The following is a 17,149-nucleotide window of genomic DNA, read 5'->3' as shown; positions in this document are numbered from 1 at the left end:
ATGTCCCCCTGCAGCCCATGGAGTACCACGGTGGAGCAGGTGGCCCTGCACCGACGGAGGCTGCCACCTGTGGAAGACCCCTGCCGGAGCAGATTCCGTGCCAGACCTGTAGCCCGTGGAGAGGAGCCCACGCAGGAGCAGGTGACCCGGCAGGAGCTGCTGCCCGTAGGGGAGCCAGGTTGGAGCAGTTTTCTCCTGAGGGATGGACCCCGTGGTACGGACCCATATCTGGAGCAGTTCTGGAAGAGCTGCTGCCTGTGGGAAGCCCACGCCGGATCAGTTCATCAAGGACTGCATCCCGTGGGTGGGACCCCACAACACAGGGGACAAGAGTGACCGAGAAGGAGCGGCAGAGAAGAAGTGCTGTAGACTGACCATAACCCCATTCCCCCGTTCCCCTGCGCCGCTCGGGGGGAGGAGGTGGAAGAGGGTGGATGGGGGGGAAGGTGCTTTTGGTTTGCTTTTTCCTTTGTTTTCTCACTTCTCTCGCTTGTTAGTAATAGGCAATAAATCTTACTATCTCCTTATGCCGAGTCTGTTTTGCCCGTTACAATAATTACTGCGTGATTTTCTCGTCCTTATCTCAATCCTTGAGCCCTTTTCACATATTTTCTCCCCATTCCTCTTTGAGGAGGGGGAGTGAGAGAGCGGCTGTGGTGGAGCTCGGCTGCCCACTCAAGCGGAACCACGACAAAGAGATATATCATTGTCAGAGATACTATACACCTGACCACCAAAAGGATGTTTGGAAGAGGAAAAGAATGCAAGAAGAGAGAGCCATAGTTAACAGAGAAAATGTCACAGACTGCCAGACTAAAAAAACTTTGACAGACCTGTGGAAGATGGAGATGATCATTTCTGTGGTCTGGTAAAACATACATGGAAGTATAGGAAATAATTTATTTACATAATTTTAGATTCAGCAATTGAATTAAACACGAGGGCAGCATGAATAGGAAATATTTCTGTTCAGGATCAGAATCCTGGTTAGCTTTTACAGCAAACGCTGAGCGTCAGGCCGCTGTTCTTAATACGAGAACCAATACTCAGAAATGGCTGTGCTGAAACTCTAGACCTCCAGTTTTAAGCAAATTAATCTGTTAAAGAGTTTAACATCCAGGTGCAAATAACCTATGGTACTTTCTGGATGTCAGTAGTTCCTTGTTCAGCACAGGATGCAGCAATGAAAACAGTCAAATCCCTAGCATTAGATTTCTAATTTGAAATTAACTTAATTAAACAGCAACGGGGGTATCTGTAAAGTAACTAGTTATTCCTGGAAAGGGAGGAAGAGGGAGAAGTACTCCAGTAGTGTATTATTGCCCCTCTATCAAGAATCTGACTGTGCTTCCCATTCTAATGATCCAGACTGACTGTTTTAAAAAAAAAATCCATTTTGTATCTAAAATGGAAATCAGAGAACATACCTTTACTCTGTCTGTCCGGTTATTGAAAAGGCCAATGCGTCGAATGGTATTGAGGATTGGATCATTGCCATCGTCAATCATGTTGTGGGTGGTCACTGGAGGCAGACAATGTCGCTAAAAAGAGAAAAGGCAACCTATGAGGGGCAAAACTGCTGGCAACACATCCTGCTATCATTGTCTAAGGTTAGTGGAAGACACTGGGAGATTTTGCCATTGATGTGGATAGGTTTTTACCGTTTCATTTTAAGATAAAAAGAGAAAGTTGCAATCATATAATGTGCTCCTGTATAAGCCAGGCTACAAATGAGACCATAAAAGCTGTCAGAGCTTCATTTACCTCAAAATTCATGTATTTGTACTGACTTTCAGAAAGGCCTACCATTTAGTTTTAATTGTTTTTAGTGGTAGGCGATCGACTTTACTATCTCTGCTTAAGAGATTGATTTTACATATTTTATAAAATTGGAAGAATCCATGCTTTAGGAACAATGCAAAGACTTTGCACTTTATGCAGAACAGAAGAATTTGGAAACTTGCACATGACTGGAGGAAGATATATGGAATTACCAAAATAATTATTTTGGGTTGTACTGTCATTAAAAACAATCACAGAAGACCTTTAAATGTTACCAGTAGGAAGAGTATTTGCTGAATAGTTCTTCAAAGTACACATATGACTATGTGTCACGTACAATCCTTGTATGTAGTCATGCTTACCATCCACAACAGATGTTTGTGTAAACAGTATGTTTTCTGACCTGAGTTGAAAAGATGGCTCTTTTCATAATGGTTATATCATCCCGGTCAAGAATCTTGTTCAAGTCTGGAATTTCTCCTCTGCAGAGGCAACACAGAGCCTACTTTACCAAATGACTTACTATTAGTCTTTCTGACAACTAGAACTACATGCTTTCCTAATAATGAGCTTAATTATGAGCTTAATAATGAGAATTAAAGTTGCATTAAAAAAATGAAGAAACAGAAAATGCGGTCTGTTCTGAAGTCTGCTGATGTCAACATGAATCTTTCCTTAGTTTTCATGGCCCTCCTATATTTCCTACATTTTATTCTCTCATACACTTGCTGTCCTTCCAATTAGCTTCCAAAAAAGCTAGAATTATTATTTTTTCTGTTTTTCAGTCACACCTTATTTTTGCTGAAGTTCCAGTCCTCCCAGCTGTGCTGTGAGTCATTCATTTCCAGCTCACATAATCTGTCTTTTGAAAGGGTATGAACAATTCGCTAATCCATACTTGTCCCTGGTGATTTTTTAAGCTGAGGTAGATTGCTTTTGTCAGTGAGTAAGCCTCAGTGCTACTTAAACATCCTCATGTCTCTTAAGACTCCACAGTAGTATGCTAGTATGTTTTTTTTGTTTGTTTTGTTTTTTGTTTTTTGTTTTTTTTTTTTCTCTGTAATTTGCTGATCCTGTATCGTGTTTACAGAATAGAACATCCCATATCCTTCACCTACGTCCTTTCTGTGGATTCCAAAATTTCTTACACAAAGAGTAGAAGCACAAGTATATCACAGGTAAACCAGCTGAATATGTGCGTTTGCAAGGCAGGGCAAAACAACCTACACACTCACTTTAGCAAGGCATTGTAGAGTTTCTTTCCAAACTTTTCTTTCACAGATTGTGCAGTGTCCCTAGGAAAATAAATAGATTTATGTATAAACACGAGCTCCAGGACAAAGAAAAAAAGAGATTCCTGCGGCTGGAAATCAAATTGTGCTTGTATACTGATGGAACCAAGAATGCAGAAACATTGAGACAGAGGTCTCATTCTCAAAGGTCTTTTACCTGACCAACAGCCATACCGACAGATTTCATTGCAACTGAGGATATGATCTGCCTTCAATGATGGACAAACTGCCAAAGCCAGAAGCAGAACTCAACAGTGATTACTTTCAATACTTCGATCAGAAAACCACACTATATCTCAGCGATGAAAAAGAGAGCATTTACATGACTCTTAAGTAAAGAAACATAATAATTGACATTGGACACTAATCAAGACTCGGAGGTTCCCAACTTAACATGACTTTATGAAAGATGTAGGATATGAGAGGTAAATAAATAAGGATTTTAAAGCAAGCTTTTTCCTTCCATTTCAGACCTGTTTCTTAACTTAAAGACTTTTGAAAATAAGAGTTAGACTAACAAGTAGTTTGACAAAAAATAGTTTGCAAACAAACACACAAAAAACTTCCTGAAAATCATGGGCTATGTTTTAAGCCAATAATAAAACCCAGAAGTGTTATATTTTAGTTGAGAAAGAACACCAGCAAACAGCTATTCTAAATATAAAGAGCCATTTATATTATCCTATCTCTATAATAAATAACTTGAAAATACAGATGAAAGTGCTGTTTAAAATATAGCGCACACATGCTCAATTTGACTAAAATGCTCTCTTTCATGGAACTTTTCCTTCTTTCCTACTTTCTAAGAATTAGATTTTGGGCTAAGACAAAACTTGTGAAGTGAAATCCTAAACTTCACCAAGCTGAAAATTGACATACTAATTTTTAGTTGCTCTCTCCCAGCTCACAAAGATACAGTAGTGGATGAGTTAATTGTGGATGAGACGTAAAGCAACTAAAGGTCAAAACAAATTGATCCAAATCTCAGTAAGCTAGTCCCCTCGTAACTGTATTTTCATTGACTCATGACATGAGCAATCTCCAAAACTTAACTCAGATAGGATATGCTGCTGTTCATGTATTCCTCAATAACTGCCAATGTCTTCTAGCATTTAAGTTCTGTGACATCCTTAAAATCAACTAAAATTATTATTAACACTTATATCAGGTGGTTTTATCCACCAGCTCCAGATGCTGACCATGACAGTTCTTCATGTGAGGACACAAAGACTCTTTTGCTTTTCACAGAGCATAGTGGGAATAATAGCTGGAAACAGCATTTTTTGTGTGTGATTTCACATCTTTAAAGTTACCTTTACTGTTACCATTGCACCTGCATTACTGAGTACCAGAGAAACAACCATGTAGTAGAGATAAAACAGGGAAAAACCTTTTCATATTTTATTTAAATAAACTTTACTAATATATCATATATTATTTATTTAATATAAACCTGTTGCATTGCATTCAAACATTACATACTTCATATCAAAAACACAGTAGAAGCAAAAAATGGCTTGTTGCAAGCATGGCTGTTTCTCACTGTGCTTACATTATCTTCCTGCAGCTGATTCAGAGCCAGATCCTGGCCCTATGACAGCAGTGACTTCACTTGAATTCATTTCAGGATTTAACAGTATTTCCATCTGAATAGCCAGTTCCTGCATATAGAGGTCTTATTAAAAACTCTGGCTATGTTACCTCACTTTAGCCATCTACAGTTAAAACCAGTTGTGTAAATCCTCTGCATATCAATCAATGGTGACAATCAATTTCAGAGGATGATTCCCTTCACTTATCTGAGACTCTTCCTGAGGTGGTATAGGATGAATCATTATCTAAAGAGAACCACCACTCTCTACTAGCAGTGAAAACAGCTCAGATGCATTGCTTTTAGGAAGCCATTGAAAAGCAATTAATTTCACCCTCTACCTTTTTGGCACCCATTTCCAGAGTGGTAACCAGGTAGAATGATTCCTGCAAGTCCCCCAGAATTGCTGAGAGATGACTCTGGAGATAATCTAGAGAGTAAATAGATCTTTCCTATTTGTCATCTTTTCAGATATAGCAAGAGCTAAATAAGTTCAATCACCCATGTTGAACTATTTCTGTCACTGCTCCTGTGCAGTTTTAGTATGTCCCCTCCTGTGCAGAATCACTTAGCCATTAAAGGGAGGTGAGTTTAGAGCTGCATGTTGAGTTCTGCCCCTGATTTGCTTTTTTGTTCAAAGCTGTAAAATGAAAAACTGTTAAAATGAGGACTGTGAGAGTTTTCGCTTTGTAATTGCAAGTTTCACCACTTGGGTCTAGCCATCGCTCATTGTAAACTATATAGAAAATTACACACAATTGATATCAACTGCTATTTTTCTGCTGGATTAGACAGAACACTTTCCATATTTCTTAATAAGAGAGCAGATGTAATTAGATAGGGTTTTTTCCCCACTTATGGCAGAGAAGCTTACTCTAGTAGATTAGCAAGCAGTCCTTATTTTGTGGCAGCTCAGTGTCAAGTCCAAAGGAGGAAACAGAACAAATCCAGAAGACTAGGTTTTCTGGAGCATTTGATTTTGTCACTACAAACCAAGTACTGGCTGCTACCTTGTTACAAAACATGACAAGAAAACTTCACTAAAAATAACCTAGAACAAAAAATATATAATTTACCCTTATTTATCATTCCCATCTCTTTCATCCCCACAAATACATTCTCACAATCAAAATGTTACTCACAATCCTTGATTTTAGCAGAGCAAAAAGAAAGCATTATTATTCATCAGAAACATTTGCATGTCTCCTTAATTGACTACACAAGACCTTCAGTGACAATGGTAATTACCAGAGCTGCTTCCGGACTGCTTGTCCTTTCAGGGTTTCCACATTGAAATTGTTTGTCTTTGCTGGCATAATGAAGAACACAACAACCGTAACATCACTCTTATGTACCTGCATGGACATGAGACAGAGAGGAAAAGAGAATCTCACCACACGGTATCATTGCCCACTTTAACACTAAGCATTAGCCACAGCAAAACTAAACACACTTTGATTAGTTATCCAAGAAGGCTCTGATCTTATTACTTTCCTTTCAGCTGTGAAGTTTTTGTCAAGTCAGAAGTATAGCTGAAAACAGATACAGGTAAACAGATGTCAATTGCCGAGTTCCAATTTGGGCAATATGGATCTCCCTGACTTCTCATGGCTTAAGGACCATGGCTTAGGATGTGAAAATAAACAGAAAGAGTTAAAAATACAACACAGATTTTCTCATGTGACATAAATGTGGTTGGCTCAAAGAGGTGAGAAATTAGTTTACTAGCTGGGGTATAGTCAGCCACAGGGCAAGGGATTCTCTATAGCCAGCAGAACTATCTTCCATAGTAACACTGCCTCAGATGAATGTTCTGAAAGAGATGTTATCAGCAACCACTGTGCACCTGAACTCCTAGCACAAAATCTGCCAGATACACAAAGAACTGCTAGTAACTTCTTGATCATCTCTCACATCCATCTCACTCCAAAGACAAAAACTACATGACAAAAAAAAATGACAATTTGGTTATAGGGAAACTCCTCACAGGGAGCAGAAAGAGGTTTACTCATGTCAGCAGCTCTTTAAAGAAAACTAAGAGTAAACTATGTTCAGAGCTGTAAAAACTACATTATTTTTAATTGCCTCTCCTCTAAACTTTAGACACACAAACACGCTGTTATCACACCTTCTCTCAGAATGGAGTATGGGAAAACGTGCAGTACAAAATAATAAGATTAATCTATCATTTTAAGATTCCTCCCTTCCTTTTCTTCAAGGCAGGTCCAAAATCCATTATGCTATTATCTCAGCGTATATTAACAATCTGCCGTAATATACATACTTTATCCTTGACATATCAGTCAAGTGTTTTAGTAGTAAAGGAAAATGATTTTATACTGTAAAATAATTCTATCCAATGCTATGTATTTTTGAGGCTCAGGCACACTGCTGGAGACTTGTTCAAGAAGCACTATAATTCTCAGATTCACAGATAGTCCAGGTTATTGTGCTGTTCCCAGCCAAATCACCTCTCCGGAATTAATGACAGAGCAAGTGTTCTTTGGAACAGTAACACAATAAAGCCATGTTCAGCTAACGGTAAAAGCAAGCCCCAGTACACTTCTAGAGTACTCTGGAAAACTAACCTCAGTTTCTGTTGATTTTCCATCAACCTAGCTGCTTGTCATTTGTTTTGCATCAGTCATCAGATAAAATAATAGAATGCTGCAATAATTGCTTAAGCAGTTCTTTCCTTCTTACCATGCAAGACCTTCTGCATGTATGTTATCAGCATTTATAGTTCATAGATGTGTAAATGCCAATAAAAGGTAGCTATTTTTGCACAGCATTGCCAAACAACAAAACACAGGTATTTGGCAAAGTTGTGGAGGATATCCTTAAGTTATATGAGGTGATCTGTTGTATGAGTGAGTGGATTAGCATTTCCAGGAAATCCACAGGCTCTAATGACATTCTAATAGAAGACAGCAGTAGAACAAGTGTACTTAGGGCCTTGAACACCAGTATTTTGTCAGCCCTGCTGACAATACTGTATCAAGGTTTTTATTCAGATTTTCCACATCATTTAAGTGACAAAGTACAAAAGAGAGACTGGGACAACTTGTGAGATGACTGAAAACTGATCAGCCTTTTTCTAAAAAAAATATATATATACATATATATTTATTTATTTATTGTTAATATAGTCCTTGTGACATATCTGGAGATGTTTTCAGTGACCTCAGTTGCAGAGGTCACTCTCTCTGCTCTTTGGTCATGACAAGGTCTAGGTCTTTTCTCCACTAAAGTACTCCATAAACAAACTAAGAAACATTGCATTCATTTTTATCTGAGAAAACAGAAGCATTGTGCAGTGACTGGCCTCCCCATGCTCACTCATCAGGACACTGTTGTACTTGGAATTTTAATGCAAGATTCCCATCCAATATGATAATAGTAGTCAAAAAAAATCACGGTCAGGTTCTAATCAATTATGTGATTGCATTAAAAAGATGTTTTAAAGTTGCATCATTACAGGATGATTTTTTATTTGCCTTCTGATAAGTATACCTTCAGAGCTAATTCTTTAAGCATATTTTTAGTACTTTTCTTTAAAAACAAGGGTCATAACCACAGATTAACTTCTTGAACTATGTAATTAATTATTTTTAAGCAACCTGAGAGTGTTGTATGTTCTGATGATTCAGGGAGAAAGCTTTATGAAAACTTTGAATATTCCATAATTATTTTCCTGTAAACCAAGAGTATTGCATGGAAATTCTTGCATGTCACTTCCATAGTAAGGTAAGTTTGAGTGTAAGATCTACTTTTTCTACATTTCCAGAAGCTTTCTTACCCTCAGCAAAAAGTTTAATCTTGATAAGGCTTCTAGAAACATATCAGCTCCCTTGTTGGAAAATTCGTATCTCCCAGCAATGAAGAAAAATAATGTCTTTTCAAGACTGAAGTCAAGGTGGCTGAAACCAAGCAAAAAAACAGACAAGCACAAAATGTTTTTCAAGATGTAATCATACAAAACACACACCAGCTTTCTATTCTGGAGGAATTTACTGTCTCAAGAAAATAATGACAAAGAGGCTTTTCTTTGAATTATGGTGATATCTTAATCTGATAAACTCTATCTTGGGTAAATAATTGGAAAAAAAAAAAAAAAAAGACCTTCTGACCTTCTTCTGACCATCTGCCTGATTCCATAAGATGTTAAGCAGGGCTAGAGCTGGTGTCTGAAATTCCTTCAGCTTCTGATTGAGAAATCCCAGATGGATATTTGACTAAGTTGGTAATATTTCACCTCCATTATGAAGTATTTGTTGTTCTTCCTGTGTTTTCTGTTTTTTTTTTTTTTTGTTTGTTTGTTTGTTTTTTGTTTGTTTTTGTTTGTTTTTGTAGTTTTTTTTTTTTTTTTTTTTTAAATAGTGGACAACCATTGCTGAATTTTGAAAAGTAAAAGCTTACCCATAGAAATGACCTCGAATGAACTCTTGGATCCTAGCCTTGTACATGGAATGCAAATTCTGAAACTCATGCATTGCTGAAAATTTCTTAATGTTCAAGCCATTTGGGGTGACAACATCTGGAAAAGCAGAGAAAAGGCAGAGGTAGACAACTTCAAAGTCAGAGAAATCTTTAAGGAAAGAACCAGTGTGTCTTTCAGTGTCAGCATGTGAACAGTTAATATAGTCTTATTACTCATAGCTAGAGAACAGCACTGCCTTAACACAATGCTTTCCACCAGTTTTCTCCTCAGAGCTATTGCATGTGGTATTCCACTGTCTACAGTATTGAAATGGCTTTGTATCATTTTGACCTGTACTCAGCATTAGCATAGACCCTGATGGATAGAAAGGTCCCTTTTGCCCTATCAGGACAGAAATTATGCTTCCATTTGGTCATTTTTTGTTCAATACAACCTTCACCACTTTAATCTTGACATCACTGTTGCCTGCTTTATTACTGTACATTGAAAGCTCTTGAAAGCAGAAATTGTGCCATACTATGCACTTGCTCACTGCATGGCAAAACAGTCTGTTCTATCCAGACTTACGAGGATTTACCAGAAAAGAGTGTATCAGAAACCTTTCTGAAGGGACCATCTTTCATTAAGCTGTTGGATTTCTCCTTCAAATACCCACAGAATATTAAGTTTTACACTTTTATAGCAGCTCTTCTCAAAAATACCAAAGCATATTGCAGTTAAAATTTGCTCATATACACTACCTTCTAAGTTAGAGTTATGGATAGGTGCAGCTTGTTCCAGCCAACACTGAAATTCCGTCACCCTTCACCTTTCTGGCACAGCACAGCAGCTATTTAAAGGCTTGCCCTAAATCTACTTAAAGTAAATGGAAAGAATGTCATTTTCTTCCCTTTGAGTTCATTTATTAAAGCTGTGTATGGAAAAGAAAGTTGGGCCAGTACCTTCACAGTAACACAGCTGACTTCAGTAGACTGACACTAGATTACACCAGAGATTCTTCAAATTCAAAGAATCTTCAAAGAAGGAAGAAACTCTAATTATTAGACAATGCATCAGCATTGATTTCATACTTGTACTCCTGGTAAGCGTCATCAGATGTCTAGTAACCACAATCATCAGCTGTAGTCATTGTTAAAGCTTTATGTAACATCCAAATGACCTTCAGGAAAAATACCATTCCCTACCACTTCTTTGTGCAAAAAAAACCCAGCATTTCCTTTGATCTCAGTACATATAGTTAACTGTCCCCATTCACATCAAGATTACTATTAGGAGCACCGGCTCTTGCTTGCCACTTAATACAGGGCTTGAAGTTATTGCCATTGTGGTTTTTCAGTCAATGATGTCTGACATTCATTTTTTTTTCTGTTCCTTCCCCTCAAAAGCAGAGGTTTGCTATAACATTAAGCATCTGACCTAATACAAACTGTCTCTTATTTCTGGGGACAACATGACTCAACATGACATCTTTAAAACATCCAAGGCTCCTTCAGCTGAATACATAGAATCACAGAATCACTTAGGTTGGAAAATACCTCTAAGATCATCTAGTCCAACCTTTAACCTAGTACAGACAAGTCCACCACTAAACCATGTTACTAAGTTCTACATCTACACATTTCTTGAAGACCTCTAGGGACAGGGACTCAACCACTTCCCTGGGCAGTCTATTACAATGCAGCACAACCCTTTTGGTAAAGAAATTTCTCTTAATATCTGACTTAATACTCCCCTGGCACAACCTGAAGCCATTCCCTCTAGTCCTGTCACTAGCTATACGTGAAAAGAGGCCGACCCCCAGCTCCCCACACCTTCCTTTCAGGTAGTTTCAGAGAGCAATAAGGTCTCCCCTGAGCCTCCTCTTCCCCAGACTAAACAACCCCAGTTCCCTCAGCCGCTCCTCACAGGACTTGTGCTCCGGGCCCTTCACCAGCTTCATAGCCCTTCTCTGGACACACTCCAGGGCCGTGATGTTTTTTCTTTACTGAGGGGCCCAAAACTGAATATAGTACTCAAGGTGCAGCCTCACCAGAGCATAGCACAGGGGGACGATCACCTCCCTGGTTCTGCTGGCTACACTATTCCTGATACAAGCCAGGATGCCATTGGCCTTCTTGGCCAGCTGGGCACGCTGCCGGCTCATGTTCAACTGGCTATCAAACAATAACCCCAGGTCCCTTTTCTTATCATGGTCATTTAAAATAAGTTCAATCAGTTCTCCATATTCTGTTCAATATACTTGCCTGACCTTTTTCAGGCAAATGTCATGGCCATTTTTAATGACTTCCTTGAAATTTAGTCTACTTTACCAGTATTTGTATTTCCCATTCAAGTAAATGATCTCTGATAACTCTTTACCTTATGAAGTGTTCTGGGACTCTTTATGTTAAATGGCAGTAGATAAAAATACAACCTTTATTAGTAACCATGGAACACCAAAAAAATTGATGGATTTCTCTTGAAATAGCATATTTCAAACTGAAGACCAGCATTTACCAGAAATTTTTGCTTGTTAAGCTCCAGAGATCTGATTCTCCGTGACAAGAAAGGAGAGTTTTGGTGACACTAACAAGAAATCTTGAGTCCTTCTTGCTTTCTGCTGCCCATAACCAGAGAACTACAGTGGAGCTACTCTGACCAAAGCCCTTTGTGGGCTGATACAAGTATTTCATCAAAAGAGCTGAAACACCCTCCATTTCTCCTTGTGTTTGCCAACAGTGTATCTTCTCCTTCCTCTGAACTACTTACTCAGCATGGGAGAACTGGCTCATGCAGGACTTAGCTTTGATACTGTAACTACTTTTAAGCTCTTCCCAACAAAATAAGAATCCTTGATGGGGGTATTGCTGGCCAGTTTCCGTCCACTGTCTGGTATTTATTATATTATTATCAGTGCGTTTTGGACATTCTCACCCAGCAGCAGCAGCCTGTATATCACCCACTCAAATGTTCTTTGATTCAAATGCAGCTCCATTTACCCTTTCATCAGTAATGGGGCTTGATCTGTCTCTCAAGCCTTTGCAGTACAAAATAAGCATGGTTTCTCAAAGCATCCATTTCACTATTTCTGCTCAACATACAATAATATTTTGAATATGTGTGAAGAAATGTACCCTTGCCTTTGTGGAAAAAGTGATGAAAGAGGGCTTTGTTCCTGTTTTAAGTGTGGGGTTCTTTTGTTTCTTTAATGTATTAATGATATTTTTGTTTTAAAATCATCCCAAGTAGATGAAATCAGAATGATTCATCTTCAGTATTCACAGGAAAGAAACTGGCATTGATTTAAGTAATAACAGTACAGTATGATGTTTTCATTTGATAAATTGCAGTTTCAGGGTTGACTCACTTTTTCAGCATTTACTCCTGTGGCTTTGATCAAATATATGCAGATTCAAAGTCTAGATTTAGATCTTAACTGATACCTAAATATGTTGGAATTTTGATTCAAAGTCTTCTCTACTGGTAACGAAAAATATGTTTCATAACTGAATGTAAATATTAGAAATCCCACAATATCAGTTTTCAAATCATGGCAATATAACTTATGATCACTGACAGAATCTTGCATGATCAAAAAAAATAGGTTTAACATCAGACACTCCAGCTTTTGACAAACAAATTGATAAATTACTGATCAAATTTAGTACTCCTAAAACTGAAGCACTATGGCAGCATGTGAAATCTGTCTGATGTAAGCAGTCATTCTGCCAGGTTTAGACTACACACTTTATCTTATTATGTACACTCTATACACATGGCAAAGTGCCCTTTGTCCTGATGCAAAAGCCCTCTATAGTTTTAAAGAGGCTTTTCTATGTGATGACATTTGTAATGTAAATTATAATCCAAGTTTAATATGAATGAGAAATATCAGAGACTGCTGTACTTATCACATTTACTCAATTGGTTTTAGTTAACAACTTTGTTGTGAAGCAGCTTACCTCTCAATAAATTCAAGTGCAAACAAAAGATAACAATTTTGTGCCAATTCCACACTCCCCTTTTAAAAGCTTGTTTTCTAAAGTGATCATGAAGTTGATTTTAAAAATTCTTTCACTATTCATGTTCCTTTGCAGAACTCAAGCTTAATGATCTACTGAGAGTTTGCTGACGTTTCTGAACAGCCAACATCTATGTTGATTTCACAACTATAGAAAGAATAAATAGTGTGAGAATAGACCCCCTACACAGTTTATTTGTGGTCTAAGATTTAAAGTAACAATGAAGTAGTTATTCTCATCAGAACATATTTTCCACTTATAATTGTCCCCTAGGATTTGTGATACCAACTCCTATGGAATTTCTTGGTAGCTCTATCAACATGAAGTATGGTATTTGTCAACATTTTTTAACCCAAGCATTAAATATATTTACTTGCTTTCTTCAAAGTTTCAAAAATACACAAAAAACTCAGGCCTGTAAATCTCTGGGCATGGAATTCCCTTCAGCTTCACCTGAAGTTCTATCTGCAATATGCAGATTTCCCCTCCCAAATTAAACTGGATTCAGACTGATTTCAATCTCCTAAAATACCTAAACATAAACTATGATTTTTAATTAAAGCTATTGTGTGGAGAAGCCTCACGCCAATATAAAACAGCTTCAAAAGTCTGATTTTCAGAGGTTGAGTTCTCTGCCCTTGACAAGAAACAAGGCCTTTCAGAAAGATCCCCGGTTAGGTGACCAGACACAAATTACTTTTAGGATGTGGCTGTCATGTTTAAAAAGGAAATTTCTTCTAATTTCATCATGCTATTGTCAGTTGGTCAGTAATGAGACAGAGGATCCAATGGATAACCTCACCTTTATACTAATGCATAAACTGTGATGTGGCTTCAAGCATTGAAGTTAATAGGGATAGCAGTCTCAGAGCTATAATTAGCACTGCAATTCACCTAAAATAAATCTATAAAGAATAAGCAAACCAAAATTAAACCAAAACAAAAGTTCTTTGAGCATTGCTATACTTAAAATAATCAACTAAGATATAAGCACACCTACTAAATAGTCTCAAAACTGTTTTGCAGTTTTTCCCCTATGATGCATTCTTGTGGATGGATTATTGTGGCTTATCTTTCTAGAGCACTGTGCTGTTTTAAATGGTATTTCAATGACACACCAAGCTCGGATTATTACCTTCCTCAAACTCCATGCATGGAATACAGTAAGGTTTGAAGATAAATTCCATATTTTTTAAGACAAGTGCAAAGGGGAAAATTGGACAAAGTTTTGGGCATGCATATCAACTATTTTTTTAAACTGTACTGATTGGTCAAGTGGAAAATCATGGTTCATGATTTGTCCAAAATCATTGGCCATGATTATCATGGTTAGGTTCTAAAATCATGATGGTTATAACCACACTGCTGTTTCTAGCTGTGAGAAATATGGGCAAATGAACTGCATTCATTTGTGATTTATTTATTTATTTTTGCTTTCTCATCATTTGCAATATTAACTAGAGAAAAACAGGGTTAACACTGGAAAGTACAACACATCTAACACTGGTTCACACATGAAAATTTTTGCTATAGTTTTAAAAGAGCATATTGCTTCGTACTAGCAAAGCAACCAATCTCACACTCTGTAAAAGCTGGTGAAATGTATTACAAATATTCCACCTTCTGCTTTCATCAGTTAACCTCTGGTCAACTGGAAGACAGTGATAATATATGTCTACCTCAGTAGACAATACTCCTGAAGCTTAGCTATCCCTGCAAAGAAAACATATTATCCATAGAGGTAAACTAATGCTCTCCCGAAACAGTACAGAATGTAGCTATTGAATGGTGCTGAACTCAATTTCTTCCACATTACATATGCTACTAGAATGTGTTTCAAGTGATACCGTCTGCACATTTCTTTTGTAAACTAGTTATTCTCTGTAGTGTAGTCACATGTATGGACACGAAGTGCCTTGCACTTCATGTTTGTATGCCTGTCTATTATTTTAATTCAATGTGAGAAAATGTAGATACTGAGAGGAAATATAAGAAGAAAACAATTCAGGTCTTACCAGGATTTCTTTTAAGCATGTGTTCTGCTTCTATAGCCGTTATCTGTGAGACTGTGGTGAACACATGGGCACAATGTACAGATGCCCGTTCCATACAATACCGATGGTAAATCTGTCTTTCTCCTGCTTCTTTGTCAATGTCAAACTGTTAAATAACAAAATAAACAAACAAGACACTTAAGTGATGTGCCCATCAGACTTAGCACCATAAAGAAAGTTTCTCAAGTTAAGCTTGATTTCCCCAGGGAATTACTTGTGAATGTGGTCTCTCTGCCTCTTTTTTTAACCATTTAATCAACTTCAAAGAGACTGATGGCAAAAGACAAGTCCCGGTTCCTGCATGTTTGTGAAAAAAAATGGCAGCTGAGCATTGGAAGGAGGCACAGGTTAATGATCCTATGATACATAAGGATCTGTGCTGTCTGGCCTGCTGACTGGCCACATTATATTGCCTCTTTCCTGGACTTGTTGGAAAACTTGGTAGAACAGGGAAGTTGCTGTTAACTGAAGGTATAGGGGGGAGAGAAGAGAAATGGAATGGGAACAAAAAGAGATCTGGTGGCTGGGTAGTCTGCTGGGAATCATAGGTAGGCAAGAGAGAAATGGAGTTATTATAGTTATGGAGAGGTGGGATATTACAACTCAGCCACAAATTCCAATGGAACAAAGAAAATAGAAAATGAGATATTTTCTGATACTCAGAGCTGTTCTTCCTCTAAGTCCACCACTACTATTTGCTGCTCTTTTTAGTTCAGTTTTAACTCAGTTAAATTCTAGAGGCAGATGTAAGTTAAACCCCTAGACAAACCACCCCAAATTATTTTGAAGTCACTTCTAAATTTTGCAGCTGTCTCTTTATTGAGATAAATGAAAACTAAACAAAACAGACAAAGAAAGCTCAGGTTTGCAATCACTAAGTTTTAACTGCAAAGGCAGGTGCAAAGGATTCACCTTCTCTCAGTATCTATTAATTACTGCTCCACACTGAAATTCTCCACTATGGCTGCATTTACCAAGCAAATTCCTTGCCACATGTCCCTATTACTGTCACAATGTTCCTGTGCATTGACAGTACCTGGTGTTGTTCTAGCTAGAGGTGACTGCATTTTACTGATGGATGCTGAGATCTTTGTGAATAACTGCATATTAGATTTTTACATTCACAAAAGTATTCCAGGAATAGGAGTAAGGACATTAAAGGAAAGCAGGCTTTTCTGTCCCTCTGATATAGAGTTTCTGGCTCACAAATAAGTTAGTGAAACAGAAACTGGCAAGAGCTATGTAGTGAAAACCTTATCACAATGGGAAGAAAATCCACAATACTTATTTAACCCATGCTAAAAAGTTCAAATGTTTATCACTGGTGTCCACTGCAAAGTCACTACAAAGTAGTCTAAAAAAGAATAATGCTAATGAGGTGCCAATGATTACAATTAAATGGCAATCCTCTTAGTCTTACATGATGTTTCACTTCTGGGAACATGAAGGTTACCCTCGCCAAGGTCAACAGCACGGGCACCATGTAGACTGCGTGAGCTATACAGAACGTGACTGACTCTCAATGAGCTCTGTCATTATCACTGCTAATGCTAGATGCACAGTCTGATTCTGATTGCATTTGACTCCATAACTTCAGTGACTGTAATAGATTTAACCATTATTATAGGCTGAGCAGAAAATACTATCTATAGTTATGACTTTCTGACCTTTGTTAGCTGCTTTCCATGCTTCAGAACTTGGCCAGATGTAAAGCTATTTAGACTGTGACTTTCCATGCTGAGTACATGCTTAAGAACTTATCTTAAAGGTGGAGAAAAGGAAAAGAAAATAAAGCTGAATTAAACTACTGAGAGTGACACAGAGCTCCAGTATGATGCTTGGCTTATTCTAACACAAATCTTTTACATTCAGTCCCTAACTGTGTTCTTCCTTTTCTGAGAGACTACCTTGATATTTTTGAGTCTGATCTGCTGAAATGCTGAGCATTTACATCTGTATTGGAATTCCATGGGAACTTGTGCTCTGAG

At 37.8% G+C, this 17,149-nt stretch overlaps 1 protein-coding gene across 4 annotated transcripts in view; it reads right to left on the bottom strand.

Annotated features, from left to right (window-relative positions):
- The window catches only part of GYS2 (glycogen synthase 2), a 50,638-nt gene that overhangs the window by 11,705 nt on the left and 21,784 nt on the right, over positions 1–17,149 (bottom strand). For all 4 annotated transcript variants that reach the window (XM_082784493.1, XM_082784491.1, XM_082784490.1 and 1 more), the window contains 7 exons: positions 15,123–15,267; positions 9,085–9,202; positions 8,465–8,585; positions 5,914–6,020; positions 3,018–3,077; positions 2,186–2,264; positions 1,428–1,541 (listed from right to left, as the gene is read on the bottom strand). In XM_082784493.1, coding sequence (XP_082640619.1) covers positions 1,428–1,541; positions 2,186–2,264; positions 3,018–3,077; positions 5,914–6,020; positions 8,465–8,585; positions 9,085–9,202; positions 15,123–15,267 — 744 coding nt within the window. The remainder of the gene's footprint in view (positions 1–1,427; positions 1,542–2,185; positions 2,265–3,017; positions 3,078–5,913; positions 6,021–8,464; positions 8,586–9,084; positions 9,203–15,122; positions 15,268–17,149) is intronic.

This window comes from Aythya marila (assembly GCF_965140915.1).
Source record: "Aythya marila genome assembly, chromosome: 1".
NCBI lineage: Eukaryota > Metazoa > Chordata > Aves > Anseriformes > Anatidae > Aythya > Aythya marila.
The sequence above is the reverse complement of the archived record's forward strand: the minus strand, read 5'-3'. Positions and strand labels throughout refer to the sequence as shown.